Source organism: Cololabis saira, chromosome 7 (assembly GCF_033807715.1).
Source record: "Cololabis saira isolate AMF1-May2022 chromosome 7, fColSai1.1, whole genome shotgun sequence".
In the NCBI taxonomy this organism is placed as follows: Eukaryota; Metazoa; Chordata; class Actinopteri; order Beloniformes; family Belonidae; genus Cololabis; species Cololabis saira.
The window spans coordinates 25350901-25375338 of NC_084593.1; the positions used below are offsets into that span (position 1 = coordinate 25350901).

Sequence of the window (24438 nt, forward strand, 5' to 3'; positions counted from 1 at the left end):
CTTCACAGGATAAGTAACACGGATCACTGCAAAAACTCAAAATCCTAACAAAAATATTTGTCTTATTTCTAGTCTCATCTTAGTAAAAAAATCTCATTACACTTAAAACAAGACTCATCACTGGAAAAAACAACAATTTTCACCTGTTTCAAGTAGGTTTTCACTTAAAATAAGTAGAAAAATCAGATTTTTTGTAATGAGAAGATAAATCTTCTTCCACTGGCAGATTTTCCTACTTATTTCAAGTGAAAATTTACCTGAAACAGGTGAAAATTGTCAAATTTTTCTGGTGTTATTTTTCTGGTGATGACTCTAAATGTTGAAATAGCAGTAAAACCACATTCATTGATGAAATGACATAAGGGATGGAAAGTTTTACAGGGGGGATGATTTTGACCCTTTTTATTTCATGAGGGGGGATGGCATCCCCCCTCATCCCCCCTCAACTCGAGTACTGTCTGTATCCCATTCATCTTTCCATCAGAATCACTACAGTGTAAAATGACTCGAGGAGGCCTTAAAGGTTCCAGCAGTAATTCTGGAGGGACTTTGTCACTAAAGAAATGTATTTTAATAAAAATTCCAAATCAGAGAGTCAGTAGAGGGTAGAAAGATGGAAAGAGAAGAGCAATGAAAGGAGGGGCCGATCAGATGAAAGGATAAACACAAGCATATCTGACCTGTCTCTCGAGGAGTCTGTGGAGAGGGTGTCTCCTGTGACAGGGTGGTCCAGCTGGAGTCCTCATCCTCTGATGGAGTGTCAGGAGTCAGATCCATTCTTAAGCCCACTTTAGGGAGTCCAGTCTGTGGCTCAGGATCAGCCAGTGGAGGAGGTGCCCGGTTCTTGGTAGGGGTGTTTTTCTCCACAGCTCTGGTCTGTTTTGGGGATGATGGTGGGTACTGTTGCAAAAACTGGTTCTCGTTGTTGGGATGCAGCTCCACTTTGATCACCCGAGGCTGGGAACTTCGAGGGGGCTTTGCGGGACTACGTGGACTGGGCTGAACCTGGACACAGAGCTCCTCTTTGACTTGTGCTGGAGCTTGGTCCTGGAGAGGCTTCTGGTTGTCTGGCAGCCACTCCGGGCTATTGGTAGAAGAGGATGAGGTGGAGGAAAGAGGAGCTTCAACCACCACTGGCAGCAGGGGCTGTCTTGGTGTTGGGGTGGGCTCATCTAGCCCTTCATTTTCCTCCACCATGGGTTCCACTTCTTCCTTCTCTTCCTGGCACATCTGCTTGCTGCTGTGCTTTTCTTTCTGGCTCTCTCTTTCTTTAACAGGACTGGCTTGTTCCTTCTCTGAGGAAGGCTGCTGCTTCTTCTCTTCCTTCTCTTCTTTGTTCCCCCAAGTGGGGTCCAGATCCCAACCCTTGCCACTGTACTCCAAGAAGCTCTTGGTCCTTCTGCGAAATGGAGGCAACTGGGAGTTGTCTTTACCAAAGTCTAGCCAGTCGGAACTAGGATTATTGATTAGATCATTGTGTATTTTGTCCACAGTATTGGCTCTACTCAGCTCCAACTGTTGGCTCTCGGCTCGTCTCTGCATGTTGGCGCCATTCTTGGCCAGTTTGGGGTTGGTTGTATTACATAGTGACGAAGACGAGGAGGAAAAGTAAGAGTAGAGAGCAGAACTGGAGGAGGATTTGGTCGGGAGGCCTCTACCTCTGGATGCAGGTTGGTTTTTGGAGGTTAAAGCCAAGTTGTCACTTATTCCCATGGCACTCCGGACATTGGTCATTGTGTGCCTCTGTCTGCTCTTTGGTAAAGTGGCCGAACTTCCAGTTTCCATAGACTCCTTGATGACATCACAGCCAAGCAACTGGTTGTATGAAGAGCGAAGGTTGAGGGAGGTGGGAGGATTAGTGGAAGAGCTGCTGCGATTGGCCAGACCCCCAGTGGAGGGGGAGGAGCCAGAGCGAGAGAGGGGAGGAGTTTGAACCGACATCATAGCTGACTGGAAATACACCTCTAGGATGTGGCTGATGGGAAAAAAGAAGCACACTGTAAGAAAAGCCCATAGAAATTACCGTAAAAAACTGTGAAATAGCAACGGTGAAGGACCGTAAATGTTACAGATGAAAATCTTTGTTGACATTGTGTCAGAGTTTGTCTGTCTAACTGGTAATAACTCATTTAATTAAGACATTACTCAGAGAATTCAATGATAGTATGTAGATCTTTATTTCACAACAAAACGCCGCTATTAATACTACAAAATATATTACACAACACACAATCTTTCAATAAAATAAGTGGAAAGATTCAGTCAAATTACTGTCTTATAATGAGGCTTTTACCGATTAATAATAACTTTATTTTGATGTTTTCCAGTGAAATTTAATGGGATTAGATGTAAAATAAGCAATGGCTGCATGTAAATTGTACAGGAGAACATTTATTTTAATGAAGGCATAGTCAAGCTAATTTGGCTGAAAATGGATGTTGAATTTACCAGTTTTGTACGTAAATTGTATAATGTTATTTTGTAAAGGATTAAAGTTTAAACTTGTAAAATTTACAGGTTGTTCTGTAATGTGTTTTACAATCCTCTGTATCTTTTACAGTATTATTCTGGCAACCACAGCTGCCAGTTTTTCAGAAGTCATGCAACAACCTTAACTTGTATGCAGCAGAAGCTTGATTTAGGAGTATTTTATACTAAATTTGATGATACAATAAAAGAAACAAACAAAAAAAACAGACAGTGTATCTCTCTGACATCATCACAGATGGGTAACATAGTTTAGATGTTCAGCACTTTGCCCTCTTTTCTCACAATGTAAAGCCAACATAACAACCATCTAGCTGCAGTGCAACCAGCCTCCCAAGTTCTTATTAGTATGACATGGTTCAGGTTCTACTTCCAACCTCAAGCCCTTTTCACGCAACGTGTTAATGTTGACGTTTTAAAAAATACTGCATCAAATTTGGGAAGGTGGAAAGCATTTGCATTATATTGAGAATGAATCAGACGCTTGATGTATTCAACCAGGACTGATTTTCAAAGGTGGATCTGAGCAGTAAGCTGGTCTCTGGGAGGGAGAAGTGGCAGGCAGTTCTTGCGAACTAGAAAGACATGTCTCTTTTATCTCTGGGAGGATCAGCTCTGTGATGCTGAATACAGACAGATGGATATTAACAAAGAGTGGAAGAAAATCAGTCTTGATCTCGCAATGTGACACATGTAGCCTGTGGGCTGCACCCCAACTAATGAGGCTACAACCTGTGGAAAATAGGTCGGAAAACATGTCCAGACATGCAACCAAAAGTGTATAAACATTATCTCACATAGTTAGAAGCCTACAGCCTTGGAAAATGCTGCAGACATCACCTCTATCTTTTCTCAGGGATATGGAAAAGTTAAACACAGCAGATTTCAAAGCGTGATAAAGTCTTGGGAAAGGTCTGAGGCAAAATATTAGAACCAGCAAATCCCTGAATTGCACACGTTTTTGCCATGCGGGACCTCCATCTGCTTTCTCCTACCTGGGTGGTTGTTGTGTTTCCCCTCTGTCGCAGAGCCACACAACAACCTGTTTGTGCTGAATCTGCGCTCATCTCTCCAGGCTGTGTCTGAGTCACATCCTGGAGACGTATCAACAGGTACGAAGTACCTGCACTGAGCTTTTCTGGCTCAATGTTCCATCAGGAAAACGTGTATCTGTTGTCATGTCAAGTCCAAATTGCACGTCATCCACTAAATAGAATATTGGCCTTAAACTCAAATATCTCCCCCCGATATTTTTCAGTTACACGGTAAAAAAAAAAACTGGGAAATTTAAGGTAAAATACTGGCAGCTGTGGTTGCCAGAATTTCACCGTAAAAAAATATGTATATTACATTACGGTACGCTTTTCAGGCAACCATAAATTTCATAGTTGAGAACTGTTGTGTTTACGGTAAATTACTATGAAAAACAGACATATTGTATACCTGTTTATGTAGAAATTACAGTATGTTTTTGCATAATGTTGAACAGTTTTATACTGTAAATTTAAATGTAAACATCAGCTAAATCTGTAATTTAGACAGAATAATACCGTTAATTTTAGGTTAATTACATGCTTGTGATATTACGGTATTTTCAATTTTTTTACCAAAAAATTATATTTTTACAGTAAAATTGTGTGATTTCTACATATTATTACAGTAAAAAGTATAGTTATGTACTCTTTCTTGATTTAGGGTAATATAATGTATCTACTACAGTGATGTACTATTTGGGATTTTACGGTCTTTTACTGTTGCTATTTTACAGTTTTTCACTGTAATTTTTACGAACCTTTCCTACAGTGTAGTTGCCATTCATCTAAAAGGCTGACAATTTTAAACTGATTTAAAAACTTTGGAGATACAAGATAGCCACAGATTATGCATGGGAAGATAAAAATCAAAGCAAATATGTTGTGTGAGTCAGAGGATTGAATTACACACACACACACAAGCCAAAAAATGACAGAGAGTGAATAGCACATAATATTGAACTTGTGTGTCTGCAGACAAACTAGACCACTGAGGCAAATTGTAGCTATTTCCACAACTCTGATCCCACCTATATGCAACACAGCCAGGTCTCTGGTAGTTAAACAAAGTGGGGCAGAGAAAGGATGCGAGGGGGGAGTGTGGAGGAGAAAGGATGGTTATAAAGAGAGAAAGCCAAGAGAATGACACAGCAGTTTGCAGGGCTGAGAGACGGGGCCAACAAGGAAGTAGTTACAGACAACATTGTCCAAAGCAAATCTGTTGGGCCATGACAGAGGAGGTCATTCAGCAGGCTCACATGATTTTAGCAGCTGGTCGAGGACAACTGAAAAATGTATCCTCATGTCTCAGTCTATTGTGTTTTGTTTAGTCCTGCTGCTTGTCTTGGATGGGATGATTGCATAGTCTCTTTCAGAAGTACTCATTTGAGTATGACAGCAAGTGGACATCCCATTGACCAAGATTTAACTGAAAGAATAATAATAATAATAATAATAATAATAATAATAATAATAATAATAATAATAATAATAAAAAAATAAATAAAACTTGACATATAAAACTCAATGCTGCATGTGTTTAAAGATAAATGTGTCAGAGCAGCTTCTTCTCTGCTCTCATTGTTTATAGTGTGTTCAATTTTCTTACTTCACATTAAAAGAACAAAACAACTGTTTTACAGATTAATCATCAGATGATTTCTAAATATTGACGAGGGTCTTAATGTGTTATATGAATTCATCACACCCTTTTATCATGGCGGATAGAATAATAATAGAATGACAAGTAGCTAAACTTCAGTAAGAAAATAAATGCAACAGATGAACGCAGAAGCAGAAGAGAAAATGAACTTGGAAAAGTCGATGATGTCATGGGTGGAGTATTCCAGCCCCTCGTTTTCTTGCTGCCTCAATAAAATGCCTCACGGAGACACCAGGAACAGTTTACGCAGATAAAAACGCCCGAAACGTGGAGGATGCATTTCAGCATTTGGTATAATGTCACGGGAAGCTATGTTGTCACTGTGTGAAGAGACGCAGTAAATCTTTTAGCATCTGATCCCTGTCTCCAGCAGCCCCATCATCAGCACCGCCGCACTGGGAGGGGAGCGCATCCCATCGAGAGCATCTAATAACATTCACTCACCGCTCCGCTCCGCTGCTGCGCCTCCCTTGATCCGAGCAGAGAGCAGCCAAGTGTCTCTTATAAGAGCCGCTCCGCCCGTATCTGCTGCCGGCGGCCCGTATCAGATCAGCATCACATCATCACCGTCCGCCCTCCCAAGTGCCGGCTCCCTGCTCGCTTTCTGGCGGCCGAAGGTGCGCTTTCTCTCTGCGCCAGAGGATCCCGGAGAGGTGCGGCGCTGTGGAGCTCCGGCCCCGCCGGCCAATCACAGCCCGGGACGCAGCACGCTCGGTGCACGGAGGGGACGCAGCCGCGATCAACCCACCGGTGCTGTTTAGCAGCTCAGGTAATGAAATCACACATCATCGGCCTGTTACGTCATGTCTGGAGACGCGGGACTGGGCCACACTGATACTAATATTGTGCTTGATCCAGGGGCGAAAATCCCGTTTCATAGTTGGGGGGGACAATAAACAGTAACATTTTAGAGAATACATCCAGGGGGGGACAAGGAATAAAAGTTTTAGCCTTCCTTTAATACAGCATTTTGACATTTTCAACTCTATCTCGCAAACAGGCAGAAGACCTTTCTTAGAGTAATACAAAACAATGGTATTAGGTGGAAGGTGGCAATAATACAGCACATCTGACATAATACACTGCAAAAACCCAAAATCTTAAGAAGAATATTTGTCTTATTTCTAGTTAAAATGTCTCATATTTAGTTAAAAAAAATCTCATTACACTTAAAGACTAATCACTGGAAAAAAACAACAATTTTCACCTGTTTCAAGTAGATTTTCACTTAAAATAAGTAGAAAAATCTGCCAGTGGAACAAGATTGTTTTGCTTATAAGATAAATCTTGTTGCACTGGCAGATTTTTCTAATTTTTCAAGTGAAAATTTACTTGAAACAGGTGAAAATTGTCAAATTGTCAAACTGCTGACGAGGGAAACCAGGTGTGGAGCTGGGTGGGGAAGCACAGGTGAAGGGAATGAGTGGATCTCTGGCTGATTAGGGTGGCAGGATCTGGAAAAACAGGGGAGTGAGTTAAACAGTAAAAAATACCTATCCTACACTGTGAAACTGTGACAAATGCTAATGTTTCATATTTAAGCTGATCACAAGAGAAAAAGGGTAGGCACTATAAGCTACGGCTTCAGCCTACACTTTTTCGGCAAAAGCAATGTTTATTTTACTTTTTCATTTTGTTTTGTAAAAAATGTGTACGAGACAGAAATACAGATAATTAATTCATTAATTCAATTGTGTTAAGTTTATTTTAACAAAATTAAGTTGACTTTAATTGCAAAAATGAAGTTCACTTTATTTACCAAAAATTAAGTTGACTTTACCTGCAAATTAATTTTGTACATACTAAAAATGAAGTAGTTTATACAAAGACTAGTCTTTCTTGATCTACATAAAAATCTCATGCGAAAAAGTTGCCTTAATTTTTTTCAAAGTAGATCAAGCAAGATATTTTTTACTGTGGTGTTCTACATAAAACAAATAAAGCATGTTTCATCTAACGTTGGTCAATCTGCCCATTTAGATTACAATTGTTAAAGGAAAAGTAAATACAACAAGATCATTGCTTGTTGTTTGTGTGTAAATGAAAAGATTGCCTGGGATTACATAAATACTGCTTGTTAAGGAAAAAATGCAGTGTCTTGTTTTTTGAACAAATGCAGATTAAGTTCAAAACTACATGTATTCATGTAAAAAGCAACAAACTTAATTTTTAATTGTTAATATCACAGATTTAAATATGTTATTTACATGCGCTTAGATTTATTTTTTTCAGTGCAGGGATGCTTTCTGGTCTTTCATACTGCCACCCAAAAACACTTATTACCCCATGGAAACTTTATAACAAGTCCCCATTATAGCTTTACCCAAGACACTTGTCAATGTAGCCACATTACAACACTCTGCTGCTTTAAATCACTATGATTTTTGACATTAACCTAATTAAAACATGAATGACAGCTTTTTAAATTGTTTATTACTTTACTCAACTTTACAATATGTGTTTAACAGTGCAATTCTCATCACAATCCATCATATCCATCTTAGGCATACCCTCAACAAGTTGGATAATTATCAAGTATCCAGACATTAAAAGATAACACTGAAACTGATATAAAAAACAACAACAAAAAACTGTAAGATGTAAGGTACATATGTGACACCAGTGCAACAACAGTTAACCTATTGTAACAACAGTTTTTTTTACTTTTTAAGATGTATTCCTCATTCACTTAAAGGTATAGTCTGTGATCGTATTTAAAAATATTTATAGTTATACTGGGTGAAATGGTCCTTCCATCCTGAGAGTAGCCAGTGAATAACGTGTTCAGAAAAAGGAAAGAAAAAAAATCTGACCTCTCTGACAGCTTTAATCCTGTAAAAACTCTGACCAATCTGTTTTTTGCACACCGAGTGGCACGGATTGGTCAGAGGACCAGAGGATTGGCAGGGGGGAAAGAACCAATCAGATGCCTTCATTTTAAGTCCCGCCCACGCCCTCCTCTGTCCCATGCGCGAACTCATCCCGTCGAAAATCTTGCCAGAAAACTTCACACACTCGAGTCACGTTTGCTGAAGAATAGCGTAGAAAACGAGAAAACGCAGCCAAAAATACCACCTCCAGTGTTACTTGTAACGACTCGCCCTGCTAAAAAGGCTAAAAAAGAAAGCCAAAGTGCGATTCTGCGGCACCAGTATGGGGGTCCATGGGGATGGAGGCGTCTCCATCCCAGCGAGGGCGGAGAGCGCAGGCTCTGTTGCCACGGCTACGCCGTAGGGTACGGTGTAGGGTACGCGGCGACGCGCACCATTCTGCGTTGGTGTAACGCGGAACCATAAATCAGCCTTCAGTGTGTGCTGTTCTGAACTTCTCTGTTGTGCTCATTTTGCTGGGACGTCGGGTCCCTCCGCCGAGACACAACTTTTGCGGTATGCGTTCATTGTTGTGTCTAAAAATGATGCGCAGAGCCCACCCAATCAGAAACGGTACAGATATTCTGTGATATTTTTTTATATTTATAAAAAAATAAAATTATAAAAAATAAAGGATCCCCATAACTTTGATTGGGTGGGCAGGACGCACGTTTGGGTGGGCACAGCCCCCCCTGCCCCCCCCTAAAACCGGCCTCGCCTACAGGTGAATGAGACATGGGGTAGTTTTGTTGAAAATGTGCTGTCCAAAATGTCCTGGAAAACTCGACTCCTGTAAATGCGCGTTCCCCAAAGTTTGTGGGGGCGTGGCTTTGGACGGAGCGCTGACGGGAGGGGGAGGAGGGGGCGGGGCTTAGAGGAGGTGCCACTTTCAAATCTTGCTAGCGCTCCAACATTACTGACTATACCTTTAAGAACAAATAGACAAAACTAAAAGGCACCTTATGACAAATGCATTTATTAAAAACTGATGGAGGATAACTTATTTTCTGATGCTGCATGTAATAGTGTTCGACTGTTGCTCAAAATACTTTCAGACGTAAAAAAAACCCCCACATCTGGTCTACACTCACATAATTGCCCAAGTATAAAGGGTATTGGCTTTATCCAGAATTCACAAAAACATACACACTTAACACACTGCCCTTTTCCCTTCAGTAAAAGTACACTCCCTTATGAAATACATTCCTCACTATGGCTGTATAAGTATACAGTTTATCCTATCCCCAAGGTCCACTGGCAGGCTGCCCTCTCTGTGGCCGGGGGGTGGAGGTGCAGAGGTGCAGCAGACAGAGACAGGGGGGCAGCCAGGCTCCCGGTGCTCCACGAGTGAGGGAGGAGAGGAAGAGCAGAACCAGTCAGAGAGGACAGTGGTGACTGGCGCCGACTGTTGACTGAGGAGAAGCATGGATCTGAACGGATGGAGCGCATCGTAGCCTCTTCTGCGGGAGAGGGGGATGGAACGCAAATCTGATATAATCACTGCTCATTAAAACACCATTGTCACTAATAAATGCGCAAAAAAAATGAGCATGTGTGTACCTTTACGGTGGATTTTATTAAGAGGGGCCAGTAGGCTCTGAGCGAGCTTGTTGCCAGCTTGAGCGGCTCGTCTGTACAATTCTGAAGCTGTGTTCAAGTTCTGCTGGACCCCTAAGCCGCTTTCAGAACACTGAGCCAGGAAGAGCAGGGCTGTGCCATCCTGGGAACAAAACAGACCTGCATTTGAAAAAGGTGTATAAACACCATTTATTACAAACTGACACCAGAAACTTAAATCACTATCAGACCTTCATCATAACTCTGAGCTAAAACCGTCACTCTCTGTAAGATTACTTGTAAAGTGAAAGCAGCAAATGAAACCTGTAGCACAAATGTGCGTTTGGGTTGGGATGTTTTGACAGTCACAAAGCTGGAGATTGGTAGCGGTGAACATGTCCAACAAACATGGTTGAGATGGAGGTGAGAAGATATTCATTGATAAAGGTCTGGAAGCATCAAGAAGAGCACCCACCCCGCTCTCTGCTGCCATCTTCAGATACTGGACAAACTTGCAGCCATATTTGACTGGATCCTGAAAATAGACGGAGGCCAGGCACATCTGAGCCTGAAGGGAAGAAATTCAATATGGACACATAAATAATGTTACAGCAAAGGACTCCTCAAACACACCATAGTGTCTTTGAATGACAAAACCAGAAAAAAGTATTTTACACTTCACATATTATAGGTTGACAGTTGTGATTAGGAGCTAGTATGTGATGCCTACATTTCTCTTAAAGGCTCTAATATGAACTCTGGACAGATTACTTGGTTTATTGCTGTTTTGTTTTTAAAAACACCTATTCAGTATTTATTATCTAAAATTAAACAAAATAAAGTCTTAAAAAATAATGCATCATCGTAAACAAACTAGTACATGTATAAACTTTTTAAAGTGACCTGTATAGTGACCTTTTGAAGGTGAAGAAAGTAAAGGTGTTATAGTCTAGATGGAAAGGGGGGTCCACGCGCACCCCCCGGATTTTTTTATGCCACCTGATTTTTTTAAATCCTTTAAATGTCTAGTTTCAGAATTTGGTCAGTGCCAAGATCAACTAATGTCTGAAAGGCTTCGTTTTTACACTTAATTGCATCTAACTCCAGACCAGAAAATTGAAATTTGAGATTGGCAAAGTAGCATATCCTATCATACATACAAGCCACAGAGACTAATAAACACATTTATTTTTGCTGCAACCACCTAGCAATGACCAAAACAACCTAGCAACCACCTATCAACAACTTTTAAGACCCTAACTACCCTAGCAACCACCCTAGCAACCACACCTAAAAGAACTTAAAACCTCCTTGGTCTAGAAGGAAAATGGGTTTCAAGGGTAACCCCTAATATTTATGTCATCTACTTTTTGTTATCATCAAAGTTACTTCTTTCAGAATTTGTCAGGTGCCAACCTGAAATCATCTCCCAAAGGCTTTATTTTTTATCCTTGTACTGCGAACCCCGACCAGAAAACTCTAAACACCGACATAGTATGTGGTGCAACTTTTGTCCTAAACAACTTACAGAGACAAATTAATACATTTTCCAAGCCAACTCTGATAGGCCATCACGTAGCAACCACCTTTAAGACCCTAGCAACCACCCTAGCAACCACCCTAGCAACCGCCTCTGTAAGTTGTTTAGGACAAAAGTTACACCACATTGTAGAGACAAATGAATATATTTACCCAGGCAACTCTGTTAAAATGAACACAATAAAATAATTGTTTATTACATTTGACTACACACTGACTGTTTAAAACAAAAATTGTAAATAAAAAGGCAAAAAATGTGTGTAGGATGCAGTTAACTTGTGGTTAATCGTCAAATTCGCCATCACTGAGGAGATCTTCTATCTCTATTTCTTCCATTTCTAAGTCTTCATCATTCTTATACTCGTTGTCCTCTTCATAACCAGATATATACATATGTGTGTATATATATATATATATATATATATATATATATATATATATATATATATATATATATATATACACACACCAGACAGCAATAGCTCCAAGCTTGATGTAATCAAGAGCACCAGGATGGGTGAGTTGAATATTTGTGAGAAAGGCCTCAAACCAGTTCAGGTACCTATGAAAAATGAATCGTTTAAAGATCAACTTAGTAAGTAATTACAAGTTTGTCACTTATTTTTACATTAAGTAATAAAAGAATAAGTTAAAATAGATTATTAATAGATTACCTGGAGTAATTGTGGCCATCATACGCGAAGAAGAGATCCGCCATGGCGCCATTACAGTGATGGAAGAGCTCGAAGTTGTTGGTTTTCACAGCATGAAGTGGGAAAGTGGGAAATCATATGCCAAGGCTCTCTTTAGTCTGAAGGCAGTCACAGAAGCACTTGAACGGCTGCTCTTCGATGTCTTCCTAGATGACGAGAAGCCAGACATCCCACATGAGACCCTAATCAACCTCATCCACTGCTGCTCTTCGGAGAACCTTGACACCACTCTGAAGGATCCCTCACTCCTAAACCTGATCGGTCAGTACCAACAATACCAAGACAAGGTACGCAGAGGACATCTGGGTAAAACAAGAATGTTCTGGCTCTCCGTGATGGATCATGCGAGGCTGGTCTTCATGATGGATGTTGCTGTGAAAACCAACAACTTCGAGCTCTTCCATCACTGTAATGGCGCCATGGCGGATCTCTTCTTCGCGTATGATGGCCACAATTACTCCAGGTAATCTATTAATAATCTATTTTAACTTATTCTTTTATTACTTAATGTAAAAATAAGTGACAAACTTGTAATTGCTTACTAAGTTGATCTTTAAACGATTCATTTTTCATAGGTACCTGAACTGGTTTGAGGCCTTTCTCACAAATATTCAACTCACCCATCCTGGTGCTCTTGATTACATCAAGCTTGGAGCTATTGCTGTCTGGTGTGTGTATATATATATATATATATATATATATATATATATATATATATATACACACATATGTATATATCTGGTTATGAAGAGGACAACGAGTATAAGAATGATGAAGACTTAGAAATGGAAGAAATAGAGATAGAAGATCTCCTCAGTGATGGCGAATTTGACGATTAGTCACAAGTTAACTGCATCCTACACACATTTTTTTGCCTTTTTATTTACGATTTTTGTTTTAAACAGTCAGTGTGTAGTCAAATGTAATAAACAATTATTTTATTGTGTTCATTTTAACAGAGTTGCCTGGGTAAATATATTCATTTGTCTCTACAATGTGGTGTAACTTTTGTCCTAAACAACTTACAGAGGTGGTTGCTAGGGTGGTTGCTAGGGTGGTTGCTAGGGTCTTAAAGGTGGTTGCTACGTGATGGCCTATCAGAGTTGGCTTGGAAAATGTATTAATTTGTCTCTGTAAGTTGTTTAGGACAAAAGTTGCACCACATACTATGTCGGTGTTTAGAGTTTTCTGGTCGGGGTTCGCAGTACAAGGATAAAAAATAAAGCCTTTGGGAGATGATTTCAGGTTGGCACCTGACAAATTCTGAAAGAAGACACTTTGATGATAACAAAAAGTAGATGACATAAATATTAGGGGTTACCCTTGAAACCCATTTTCCTTCTAGACCAAGGAGGTTTTAAGTTCTTTTAGGTGTGGTTGCTAGGGTGGTTGCTAGGGTAGTTAGGGTCTTAAAAGTTGTTGATAGGTGGTTGCTAGGTTGTTTTGGTCATTGCTAGGTGGTTGCAGCAAAAATAAATGTGTTTATTAGTCTCTGTGGCTTGTATGTATGATAGGATATGCTACTTTGCCAATCTCAAATTTCAATTTTCTGGTCTGGAGTTAGATGCAATTAAGTGTAAAAATGAAGCCTTTCAGACATTAGTTGATCTTGGCACTGACCAAATTCTGAAACTAGACATTTAAAGGATTAAAAAAAATCAGGTGGCATAAAAAAATCCGGGGGGTGCGCGTGGACCCCCCTTTCCATCTAGACTATTACTAATGATAACAATCTGTGCTGTGAACCCGAGGAAAGCTGCGGGACCCGACGGCGTCTCGGGACAGGTGCTGAGAGACTGTGCAGATCAGCTGGCGGGGTCTTCACCAAGATCTTCAACCAGTCCCTGTCTCGAGCAGCCGTCCCACCCTGCCTGAATTCCTCCACAATCATCCCACTCCCGAAAAAGAACTCCATCAGCAGCCTGAATGATTACCGTCCTGTAGCACTCACACCTGTCATCACAAAGTGCTTTGAGAAACTGATCCGGACCCACATCATCTCATATCTCCCGCCCAGGTTTGACCTTCATCAGTTCGCCTACAGAGCTAACAGGTCCACGGAGGACGACGTAGCCACAGCTCTCCACTCTGCTCTGTCCCATCTGGAGCAGCAGGGGAGCTATGCTCGGCTACTGTTTGTGGCCTTCAGCTCCACGTTTAATACCATCCTACCAGACAGACTGGTGATCAAACTGTCAGAACTGGGAATACCACACTCCATCTGCAGCTGGGTCAAGCACTTCCTGTCTGATCGCTCCCAGAGGGTGAGAGTAGGCCCCCACATCTCCTCAGCACTCAGTCTCAACACCGGCTCACCTCAGGGCTGAGTGCTGAGTCCCTTAGTCTACACCCTCTACACCCATGACTGCGCTCCTGCCCACTCCAGCAACAGCATTGTAAAAGTTCGCAGACGACACCACTGTGGTAAGGCTCATCTCCGGGGGGGATGAGTCTGCTTACAGGGACGAGGTGGAGCAGCTGGCACTGTGGTGTTCAGAGAACAACCTGATCCTGAACACTGAAAAAACTAAGGAGCTGATCATAGACTTCAGATGGAAAAATTTAGCCTCTGTTCATCAACGGGGTCTGTGTGGAGATGGTTTCCAGCTTCCGGTTTCTGGGCGTGGAAATAGAGGACAACCTGACCTGGAGTGGCAACACCACCACCATCATCAAAAAGGCACAGCAGAGACTGTACTTTCTGAGAATTCTCAGAAACCATCAACCAAATCAACAACTGCTGGTGTCCTTTTATCGCTGCTCCATAGAAAGCATCCTCACATTTTGCATATGTGTGTGGTTCTCCAGCTGCTCAGTGGCAAATAAGAAGGCACTCCAGAGGGTCGTCACCACGGCCCAAAAAATAATCTGCTGCACTCCCCTCCCTGGAGGAGCTGTACAACACCCGGTATCTCAGGAAAGCGAGAAAAATCATCAAGGACCCATCTCACCCCGGACACTCACTCTTTGAACTGTTGCCATCAGGCAGACGTTTCAGGACACTGAAATCACACACAAACAGACTCAAGAACAGTTTCTATGCCAGAGCCATAACTACACTCCATACTGCTAAATACTCAAACTGACTTTTTCCATGTGCAATACTGACCGAACCGTGCAATACCTGCCAAATGTGAATACTGTGTGTTGTCTTCCTGTTTGTGTCCTTATAGAGATTATTTATTTTTATAGTTGTTGTTGTTTTAATATATATATATTTTTTTTTTAAACCATGCACCTTAAAGAAGATTGAATCCAATTTTGTTGTACCTGTACAAATGACAACAACTCTGCTACTCCTTCCCATTTTCATATGCAAGATACACGTGTTGCTATATTCTGTATCTAAAGTATAGTTCAATAATGATAAAAGCACAACAATGGTGAAATAATTAACTTATTCTATCTTAATAGCTTCAAAGCATGGTCGGGACGTGCACCTTGGTGAGTCCAGCTGCAGCAGCTTCTTCCAGTAAACTGATGGCCGTGTTCATCTCCTCCTCGGTCTGCTGCCCCCTGCTGGTCAGAACCAGCTTAGCAAAGCGATACTGAGCTTGTCTGTGGCCAGAAACAGCTGCCTGCTGATAATAATAGAGAGCCTAGGAGAGAAAAGAGATGCGCTTGTAAGGTATTGAGAGGGGGGGAAAAAACGGAAAAAGAAAAAAGTTTTGTATATTTGTGATCTTATAATATATATATATATATATATATATATATATATATATATATACACACTGTAACAACAACATTTGTGTAAATTAATAGTCTGTATGTAAAGAAGACATAAGACCTTCTTTCAAAAGGTTGACATTATCTGACCTCTTATCAGATGTCTTTGACATTCTTTTGGTAAATATTCACAGAGACATTATAGACTTTCCCGTTTCAACAATATCTTTCCAGCTTTGTCCGTAGCAACTGGTTTATGAGGGCAGAGTCAGCACTGAACTCAATCCACCATCCCTACTCAGGTTACCAGTCCATCACAGGGCAGAATTAATGTTTGGGTAATATGTCTACATTTTGAGGAGTTTTAATGTCACAACTTTATAAACCTAAAATGTTAAATGTGAGTTTTCATTTATCGCTTTTTTTTCTGTGTTGAAAAGACTGAAAATGTAAATATATTTGCAGGTAACAGATCACAGCTTTATAATTATAGATGAGCGTGAAAGAGACAAAGAAAACCAACTACTGGTACTCTCTTTTCACATTAAAATAACGTTTCTAATCATGTATAAAAGTAAAACTAGAGGGGACACTTTTATACTGGAGTATTAAATGAGACAAAACAGAGATTCTGGTGCATCTGGTGGACTGCTAAGAAGAAAACGGCATGTATGACAAAAGGATGGTGCATGATAGCGACCCAAGACAGAAACAAGGGAGGAAAGTAAACCAGGAGACAAATTAAAGACAACCTAGAAAAAAAGACTTCAAGTGCATAGTTGTCAAGCTATATCTATCAGGAATCTGTCAATACCGATTTCCTGGGCTCGTCCAGTTCGTGTTATCCAGCAAGTGTTGTTACTATTAGTATTTGAGCAACTTTGCACGGTTCAATCTCACACACCTGTCGTAACAAATATCATGTGTAACAATACTTACAACTGTATTTGTTCTACACACTCAGTTAAGTCTTGTCTCTTCATGTTCATGAAATGCTCTTTGGCAGGACAGTGATCTTTATTAAAACAGAAAACACTGTTTTTTGTGTCCTGCAACATTGGGATTTCTAGAAACTCTCCATGCACATTTCCATAATTACATAACCTGGAAGTTACACTTGAATATTATCTAATCATTTTGCAGGTGCTGCAGAATGTCAACGTGTCCCTTGATAACATGAGCATGGTGTTTGCATTTTCAGTCATGTTCTACACTAACGAGGAGCCCCCCTTCATGCAGACAGTGATAATAGTTTGCTGGATTTAGCTTTATAGTTATTAAATCTTTATTTAGTCTGATGCACCAGACATTTCACATGTTTCTTTTCTAGAGACTTCGGTTCGATGTCCATGCAGTTATCTGTATCGCTCCACCTTGAAGAATGCGATCTATTCTTCCTCCTCTGGCAGCTGATCTATGCACGTGTGAGCACCACAGCAAGCTTTTCTTTTCACTCCTCAGGAACATGGTTGCTTTTTTTCTAAACACAATTCTCTGTATTACAGTTTTTCACAATTGTTTAAACACATTTATTGGAACATCAGACACAATGTGCACAACCTGAAACTCATTTTTCAGGTGGCTGAACCAATCCTGCTGAACTCCAAGCACATTTACTGCTCTACACTCACATTCCCATTCCATACCACACATTTCTCACAACACTACACACAATTCCCAATATCCTGCATACTCTTCCTGAATTCCCTCTCTTGCTGATCACACAGAACACACAGTCAGTCACATTTCTAAACTCCAAAGGCTGTTGTGCAATATGCAATCAGCAATTTGCCATTGAATTCATATTCATTGATGAAGCGGGGTTCAACCTTGTAAAAAGAAGGCGCCGAGGGAGGAATATCATCGGCCAGCGTGCCATCACAGAGGTCCCTGGCCAACGTGGAGGGAACATAACAACGTGTGCTGCCATCAATGACCACGGCGTCCTCCATCACCATGCCACCCTTGGCCCCTACAACCCTGCACTTCTTCTAGCATTCCTGGACCAGCTCTACAATATCATTGTCCAGCCAGACCAGATGGAGGGCACACAGGTGGTCAGGTTCCTTGTTATCTGGGACAATGTCAATTTCCACCGGGCTGCTCTGGTCCGTGAGTGGTTCAGGGTCCATCCAGATGTTGATGTCCTATATCTCCCTCCATACTCTCCCTTCCTCAACCCAATTGAGGAGTTTTTCTCTGCCTGGAGATGGAAGGTATACGAGAGAAATCCTCAGACACAGATCCCACTGCTGCAGGCCATGGAGGACGCATGTGGCGATGTCTCTGCTGAGGCCTGTCAAGGCTTCATGCGGCATTGTAGGAGATTGTTTCCCCGCTGCTCGGCCAGGGAGAACATTGCTGCTTGGCCAGGGAGAACATCGCCTGCGACGTGGATGAGGTCCTGTGGCCAGCCAGGGATGAAAGGCAGGATGCAGCCTAATACTTTTGTTCTGTTTCTATTTTCTGTCAAGTTTTTATCCACAGCTTGCTGTGATGTCCAGTGGACTGCACATTTTGAGTCCAAATACTGTAAAATATTATTTGTTGCAGTAAAGAATTGTGTGTTTTCTATTTGAGTAGCCTATACATAAGAATACTATATGGTGATAAATTACATCCAACAGCTGAAGGTGAAACACTGAACATACAAATGCATGATTCTACTGAGACATTCATTCATTCATTCATTCATTCATTCATTCATTCATTCATTCATTCATTCATTCATATAGTGTTTTCCATTCATACTATAGTGTCTTCCATTCTGCACATCAGTGTTCAGTGGGTGCTTAGAAATGTCTACTCAAATGATGTATGTGTTTGACATTTGAGAAGGAAATACCATTTAGTGAAGAGTTAACACTGTTTTGAGGGTAGAGTGTGCTTTTGCAAGAGAAGTGTAGGATTTTGCATTTTGTGTGTGAGTTTTTTAATTTTTGTTTAGAGTTTTGAGAAAGTGAGGTAGTATATCAGGAAATGTGTTTAAACAATTGTGAAAAACTGTAACCTCAGATATTCAATGAGCAACATTTCCCCTATCACCTTAACCCATTATACTTGATGTTTTTAACAAAAGACAACTTCATCTTAATTTAATCACTGGAAATAACACTGACGTAAACTTTTAAAATGACACAAGTAAGTAAAATCAGTAGCAGTTTATCTACAAACCAAGCCATTTTTGTGAGCCCACTTAAGTTAAAGGGGTAAAAAATGCCAAAGTTAACATATGATTTGTTATTCTTTTGTTATCTTGAACTATTGAGTTGGTGGCAGGTCGTGTTAACCTTCTCCTCACCTTCTCCTTGTCCTTGCCGACTCCTCTGCCTTTCTCGTAGCACACTCCAGTGTTAAACTGGGCCTTACTGTAGCCCTGCTGAGCTGCAGCGTGAAAGCAGCAGAAAGCTTCTTTATACTTCTCACTCTTTGCACTTTCTAGCCCTGTTGAATAAAAAAGGGTTAGTGTATTTAAACACAAAAAAAGTAAATGCATTCTTGAATAATGTGTCCTCAGCTCAGTGAGCCTTATTGGCTGAAATGGTTGTCAGTAAATATTTACCAATGATGTTGAGGATAATAGGAACGCTGGTTTCTCCCACACGTCTGAGGTTAAGTGCTGCTTCTGCAAGCCGTTCTTCGTCAGTCAGCAAGGCCTACAGACAGAAAACGGGAAAAAAGCAACATAATCCCAACTTAATGAGATGTCCTTAAAATCTTTTACATGGATAAATAAAATCAGTTGCATGAAAAAAAAAAGAAAAGAAAAGAAAAAGTAGACTTCCACCTCTTCGTCTCTCCTCTCTGTATTCTCTTGGCTGGCGTCACTCTGCAGGGGACAGGCTGTGGACAGAAGAGAGTCCTCTGTGAGCCAGGAAAACAAAACATCATGTCATTGTCTTATTCTAACAAATACTGAGTTCACAAAACTGTAAGGAAGACATTTTGAAACTTTCTACAATGAAACAGAACAAACCAAGTCTGTGTGAATTCTGGATCAGGAGCTCCCTCTGGTGGTCAGAGATGGAACTGCCATCGGTCAGCTGCTCTTTGCTGCGGGAAGGACCGTCGCTGCTGCTGCTGCTGCTGCTGCTGCTCTGAGCCGAACACTGATCTAAACTCTGAGTCTGGCCCTCCGACACTCCCTTCAGACACAACACACTTTGTCCTTGGGGGAGGACATCTCGTTTAGATACTAAAGAGAGAACACAGGAACCACACACAAGAGTTTGGGGATTCTGATTTCATATAAGTAAAAAGAAAAGAAGTTTGGAAAGAAATGGTTTAACTCCCACCGTGTAAAATAATTTGTAAAATTGAATCAAAAGTAGTAGTAGTCCCTATGAGTGTACTACATACAATGTTCCAATGATGTTAGATTGACTCACTAATCTCCTGCAGGATGCGGTAGCCACATTTCTGCAGAGTTGAGTGTGGAGTCAGGGCTCCAGGGTTCGGACCGGGGTCCGTGCTTGAGGAGAAGCTGGAGTGAAGCTTCCTGCAGATCTGCATGAACAGGACTGCAACAGCACCCTGTAGAAAAATGCACATTGATTATTATTATTTTAATTTGGTCCATTTATGGTCATGCAAAATTTCAAAGCATTAATAACCCTCATTGTCACAAGAATTTCCGACCTTTTCTCACTTCTGGTTTTGGCATACTGAAAACCAGCAATGGCCATTTTTCAGAGATGGCTGAAAGTCTGAGGTTTTGCTTTCAAATAAAACGTAACAAACAAAAAGGCAACATATTCTGAGACACTATATTAAAGTTGTGTAGAAAATTCGAGTTATAATGGAAACTGGAAAAAGACCGGAGCAGCCCCTGTGACCAGTTTGTAAAAGCATTTGGGTGAAATAACCTGCAGGTCTGAACAGCTGGATCACAAAGAGGACTGTTCATATCCGTCTCATGGCTTCACGCGTCAATAAATGAAGTTAACAAGCGAGACTGAGTGACATGATAGCAAAGAGTCAACAAGCTGCAGAACAATCTAGACAAACAAACAAAGACCTGTGTCTACTTTCAAGCACTCTCCCCTCACAATGATGGAAAACACAGTGAGGTTAAACAAAGATAAGATAAAAAAAAAGAGGAAAAGCCAAGGACGCCACAAAGATAACCCAGCAATAATTGCTAGTGATGCTGCTCGGATGCAGCAATGCCACAACTTTCACTGACATGAACACCACTAAATGTTTTGTTAGTTATCATAACTGCACCACTTGAATCTTCTTCATTTGTTGTTTAAATATAAACATTCTCACATCAGTAAAAATATGACTTTAATAAATACGGTTAGCTATAAAAAAAAAAAAAGATTAAAAAAAGATAATTGTTGTTGTGATGTTTACAATAGTTGCTTGTGGTATCATATCCCTTCCTTTATTAAAAAAAAAAAAAAAAAACAGGGTATCTCCTGTGATAAAGAAGCTGAAACATCGATGCTCCTCTCTCTAGTACTTGAGCGTCCCTCATCACAGATACGTTCAAAACTTCCAAGTCATTTTGACTCAGTCAGGAATCTTCCAAAGAAAAGAATTGCAATAAAACATCATCCATCAGTTTAATTTAAATTCAGATGAATTGCATATCAGGGTAGAAAGGAAAACAAAAAAAAACTGTAAGATGAAATAGAAGCAATCTCAGATGAACAACACATCACTCTAGGTTATCATTTATCTAAAATAAAAGTGTCAGTGTGCTGTGCATCATCCGGTCTAGAGCAGCCTCAAGTCAAATGTGAGGCTATTTGACTTGAGGCTAGATGGCTTTGTCTCTTAAATACTCTGGTATAAAGACGGGCTTGTGGCCAACGGGCCCAAATCATCACTGCTGAGTTTCACCAGTGCCCAAGTAGCGCAGAAAGTCTACTCCTTACAAGCCTGGAAAGTGTCGTGAATGTGAACAATCCTGCCATCTAGAGAACAACAGACTACAAATAGTTTGGACAGGACTTTTTAAATTCTCCCAGACAAATGGGCAGACCCAACTGTTTCTGTAAATTCCCTTCTGATGAATGTCCTCTTTGACTCCAAACCCACACCTGAATGCTCCTGCCAAAACTGCTGTTTTTATAGACGTGTCGACACTTGTTGGTGATCAGTTAATCAACTGCATTTGGCTGCAGCTCAGTCTCCTGACTTCTACAGACGCATTAGTGATGTGCTTCATGTCACGCTGTTCTTCACTTGAGGTAGTATTTATTCATTTTTAAGACCTGGTAATCACCAGATGATTTTTCATTGGCACTAAAGCTTTTTCCATATTTTCTTATGAGATTTTAAGTTGGTTCTTGAGAAAACCGACGTCTGTCGCACACGTCGTGGTGTCGGCCCATCAAGCACCATTTGGAGCATATTTATATTGGAAAATGCAAAAACTAAAAGCCATACCCATCCCACAGCATCCAGGGCTGTGTAACGTGGAAGCTCTGCATATCCAAACTGAAAGGTCCGCTGTTTCCTCTTCCTCTCCCCATCGCCCTCCTTCTGGGAGCTGCAACAAAAGTGCACAAAGAACACCAACAATTACACATCCGTCTCTGTGAATCTACATTATCAAGGTGTCAGGAACCATCAATATCTGTTCCCTAGATTAATGGCGTTCGAAGACATGGGAAGGTCCTGGATGATGCAAACAACTGCAAGGAAAGGGAAAGGCGACCTTGGACAGGGTAAGAGAACAGGAAAGGACGGAGATGAGCATAATTGGTTCAGTTTGGGCTTCATCCAAACATTTGCTTTCCGTCACCTGGTAATGTTAGAGATGGAGACGTTCAGGGCCTTTTCTTGAATTCTATTTTTGTTCAACGTGTCAGCGCTCTGTAGACGAGCTGGCTAAAGTTTAAACTTTGAAAAAGAAAGGAAAGATGAATAAAAAACACCTGTTTTCAGATGAGTGTCGAGACGTGGAGAGGACGGCTGAGCCGTTGATGACCTCGTCCTCCACATGGTGGTTCTGGGGCAGACGCAAAGTGTTGCTGCCATGGTAACGATGCAGAACTGAGAAAAAAACAAGAATACATGTCTGCTTATCAAAATAAATGACTTACAGGGGTTTCAGAAGTTGAAAACACATTCTGTGATCTAAGGATTTACATTAATCACATGACATTAACTGAATATTTAATACCTGAAATTGTTATTTCATTTTAATGATTATAATACTTTATTTACAGTTGGGAAGAATACTCCATGTAAAAATGTATTCTCAAAATGTTATGTCTGGAGGTAAATACACTTTACACAGTCTTGCTTGTTTATAGTTTTTACTTCTAAAGAGTGTTCAGGGTCTTCTAGTCTCCATTTGTAAGACACCTATCAAAATCTGCATTTCTTAATTCAATCAGGCATACCAATAACAATAAAAGATGTCTGTTTATGTGTTTTATATCTCACTCATGTCATAAACTAAAGATCAGTAATTGGAAAATGTAAGTACCAATGCTCTTTTAGGAAGCTTTCTCTTATTAAAGAGATACAAACACATTTTCCTCCCTTCCTTGCTTATTGCAGGGAATTACATGTGCAAAATGTTGAGATTATTGACATTAGAAGGTTTAGTGTGACAACAGCATTACAGTAAAGCTTTACACGGCATCTGAGTGATGAACAGAAGGCAGAAACAGGCTGCAGCAGCAAGTCAGCTGTCTAATTCAAGCAAACAGGAGACCAAAATAAACCTGTCAACTTAAACCATGAAATCATTACATTTAGATTGGCGCAATGGACGACTGGCTTGTACAAACTCTCGGGGACCAAACTAATTATAGCTGGCTTTACGGGATTTAACTGTGGGAAATAAAAAGAGAAAAACTAAATCCGCTTTCACTTCCCTTACCTCGTCCGACAAACCCGTGAACTCTCCACATGGTGAGGCTTCTGCTCAAACTTCAGCTGCGGAATTATCCATCTTTACCCTTTTTCACGAGGGGGTTTCAACCCCGTGAAATACATGTGCCGGCGCTATCAAGTGTTTCTTTGGGAGGTTTTTTTTTTTTTTTTGGTCTGTTGTAAAAATAAAATGTGTCACGAGTTGTTTAGGAAGGAGACCAACCCGGAAGTACGCGGAGCAGGTGACGCAATAGCAGTGCGACAGCGCCGCCTGGTGGCGATGACGGTAAACACCATAGACATATATGGTAAACACAACACAACTCTTTTGATTTTTGATTTGGTTTTTATTTGTCTCAAACATGCACAAGCATAAAACAAACGGTACATATAACAATATTAAAAAAGAGCACATTACGATGCAGAGCAAGTTCGAGAAGGAGCTGAAGGAAGCAAAGCTTATCGAACCCCCCTACATCGCCACACAGCAATAATACAGTACAATTATATATAAAATACAAAAATACAATTACATAAACATATATATATATATATATATATATATATATATATATATATATATATATATATATATATATATATATGTATATATATATATATATATATATATATATATATATATATGTAGATATATATATATATATATATATGTAGATATATATACACATATGCAAACATACATATACATACACAAACACATACACACACACACACACACATACACCTATACAAATACACATCCATTTACACCAAGAGTGTTTGTTTATAATTATTTTTAAATTGTTTTGAGTTAATGCACATTTTCATGTCCTCATCTAGTTTGTTCCACAATTTTACACCACAAACAGATATACACATACTTTTCAGAGTTGAATGGATGGTAAGCTGTTTAAAATTACGATTCCCTCTTAAATTGTATGTTCCCTCTCTAACCACGAACATTATTTGGATGTTGCTTGGTAACAATTTATTCCAGACTTTAAACATAATCTGACCCGTTTTAATTTTAACTAAGTCCCAGAATTTTAAAATACCTGATTTTAAAAACA

At 40.3% G+C, this 24438-nt stretch overlaps 2 protein-coding genes across 5 annotated transcripts in view; both read right to left on the reverse strand.

Moving 5' to 3' along the window:
• Positions 1-5818, reverse strand: part of LOC133446974 (amyloid beta precursor protein binding family B member 2) — a 43369-nt gene extending 37551 nt beyond the window's left edge. For both annotated transcript variants that reach the window (XM_061725230.1, XM_061725228.1), the window contains exons 1-2: positions 5626-5818; positions 681-1975 (exon numbers count right to left, since the gene is read on the reverse strand). In XM_061725230.1, the coding sequence (XP_061581214.1) occupies positions 681-1944 (1264 nt within the window). In that variant the 5' untranslated portion in view covers positions 1945-1975; positions 5626-5818. The remainder of the gene's footprint in view (positions 1-680; positions 1976-5625) is intronic.
• A 1779-nt stretch (positions 5819-7597) lies between these two features.
• On the reverse strand, positions 7598-23592 carry dele1 (DAP3 binding cell death enhancer 1). Of its 3 annotated transcripts, none has more exons than XM_061725233.1 (12): positions 23376-23592; positions 22420-22537; positions 21929-22031; positions 19918-20062; positions 19506-19697; positions 19317-19393; positions 19092-19185; positions 18831-18973; positions 15301-15459; positions 10084-10176; positions 9612-9771; positions 7598-9511 (listed from the first exon to the last, which is right to left on the reverse strand). In XM_061725233.1, exons 1-12 carry the CDS (start codon positions 23404-23406, stop codon positions 9285-9287), a joined length of 1542 nt encoding a protein of 513 aa, XP_061581217.1. In that variant the 5' UTR covers positions 23407-23592; the 3' UTR covers positions 7598-9284. The 3 variants fall into 3 exon arrangements, with proteins under 3 accessions (XP_061581217.1, XP_061581216.1, XP_061581215.1); XM_061725232.1 differs by having other exon boundaries at positions 19317-19372; positions 19506-19724; XM_061725231.1 differs by having other exon boundaries at positions 19506-19724.
• Between the last annotated feature and the right edge of the window lie 846 nt (positions 23593-24438).

Coding starts and splice junctions, on each gene's coding strand:
- dele1 (XM_061725231.1), bottom strand. CDS start 23,406: ATGTGGAGAGTTCACGGGTTTGTCGGACGAG. Junction 19,394..19,505: donor CCAGAATTCACACAGACTTG/GTTTGTTCTGTT, acceptor CCTGGCTCACAG/AGGACTCTCTTCTGTCCACA. Junction 15,460..18,830: donor TCGGCAAGGACAAGGAGAAG/GTGAGGAGAAGG, acceptor TTTCTCTCCTAG/GCTCTCTATTATTATCAGCA.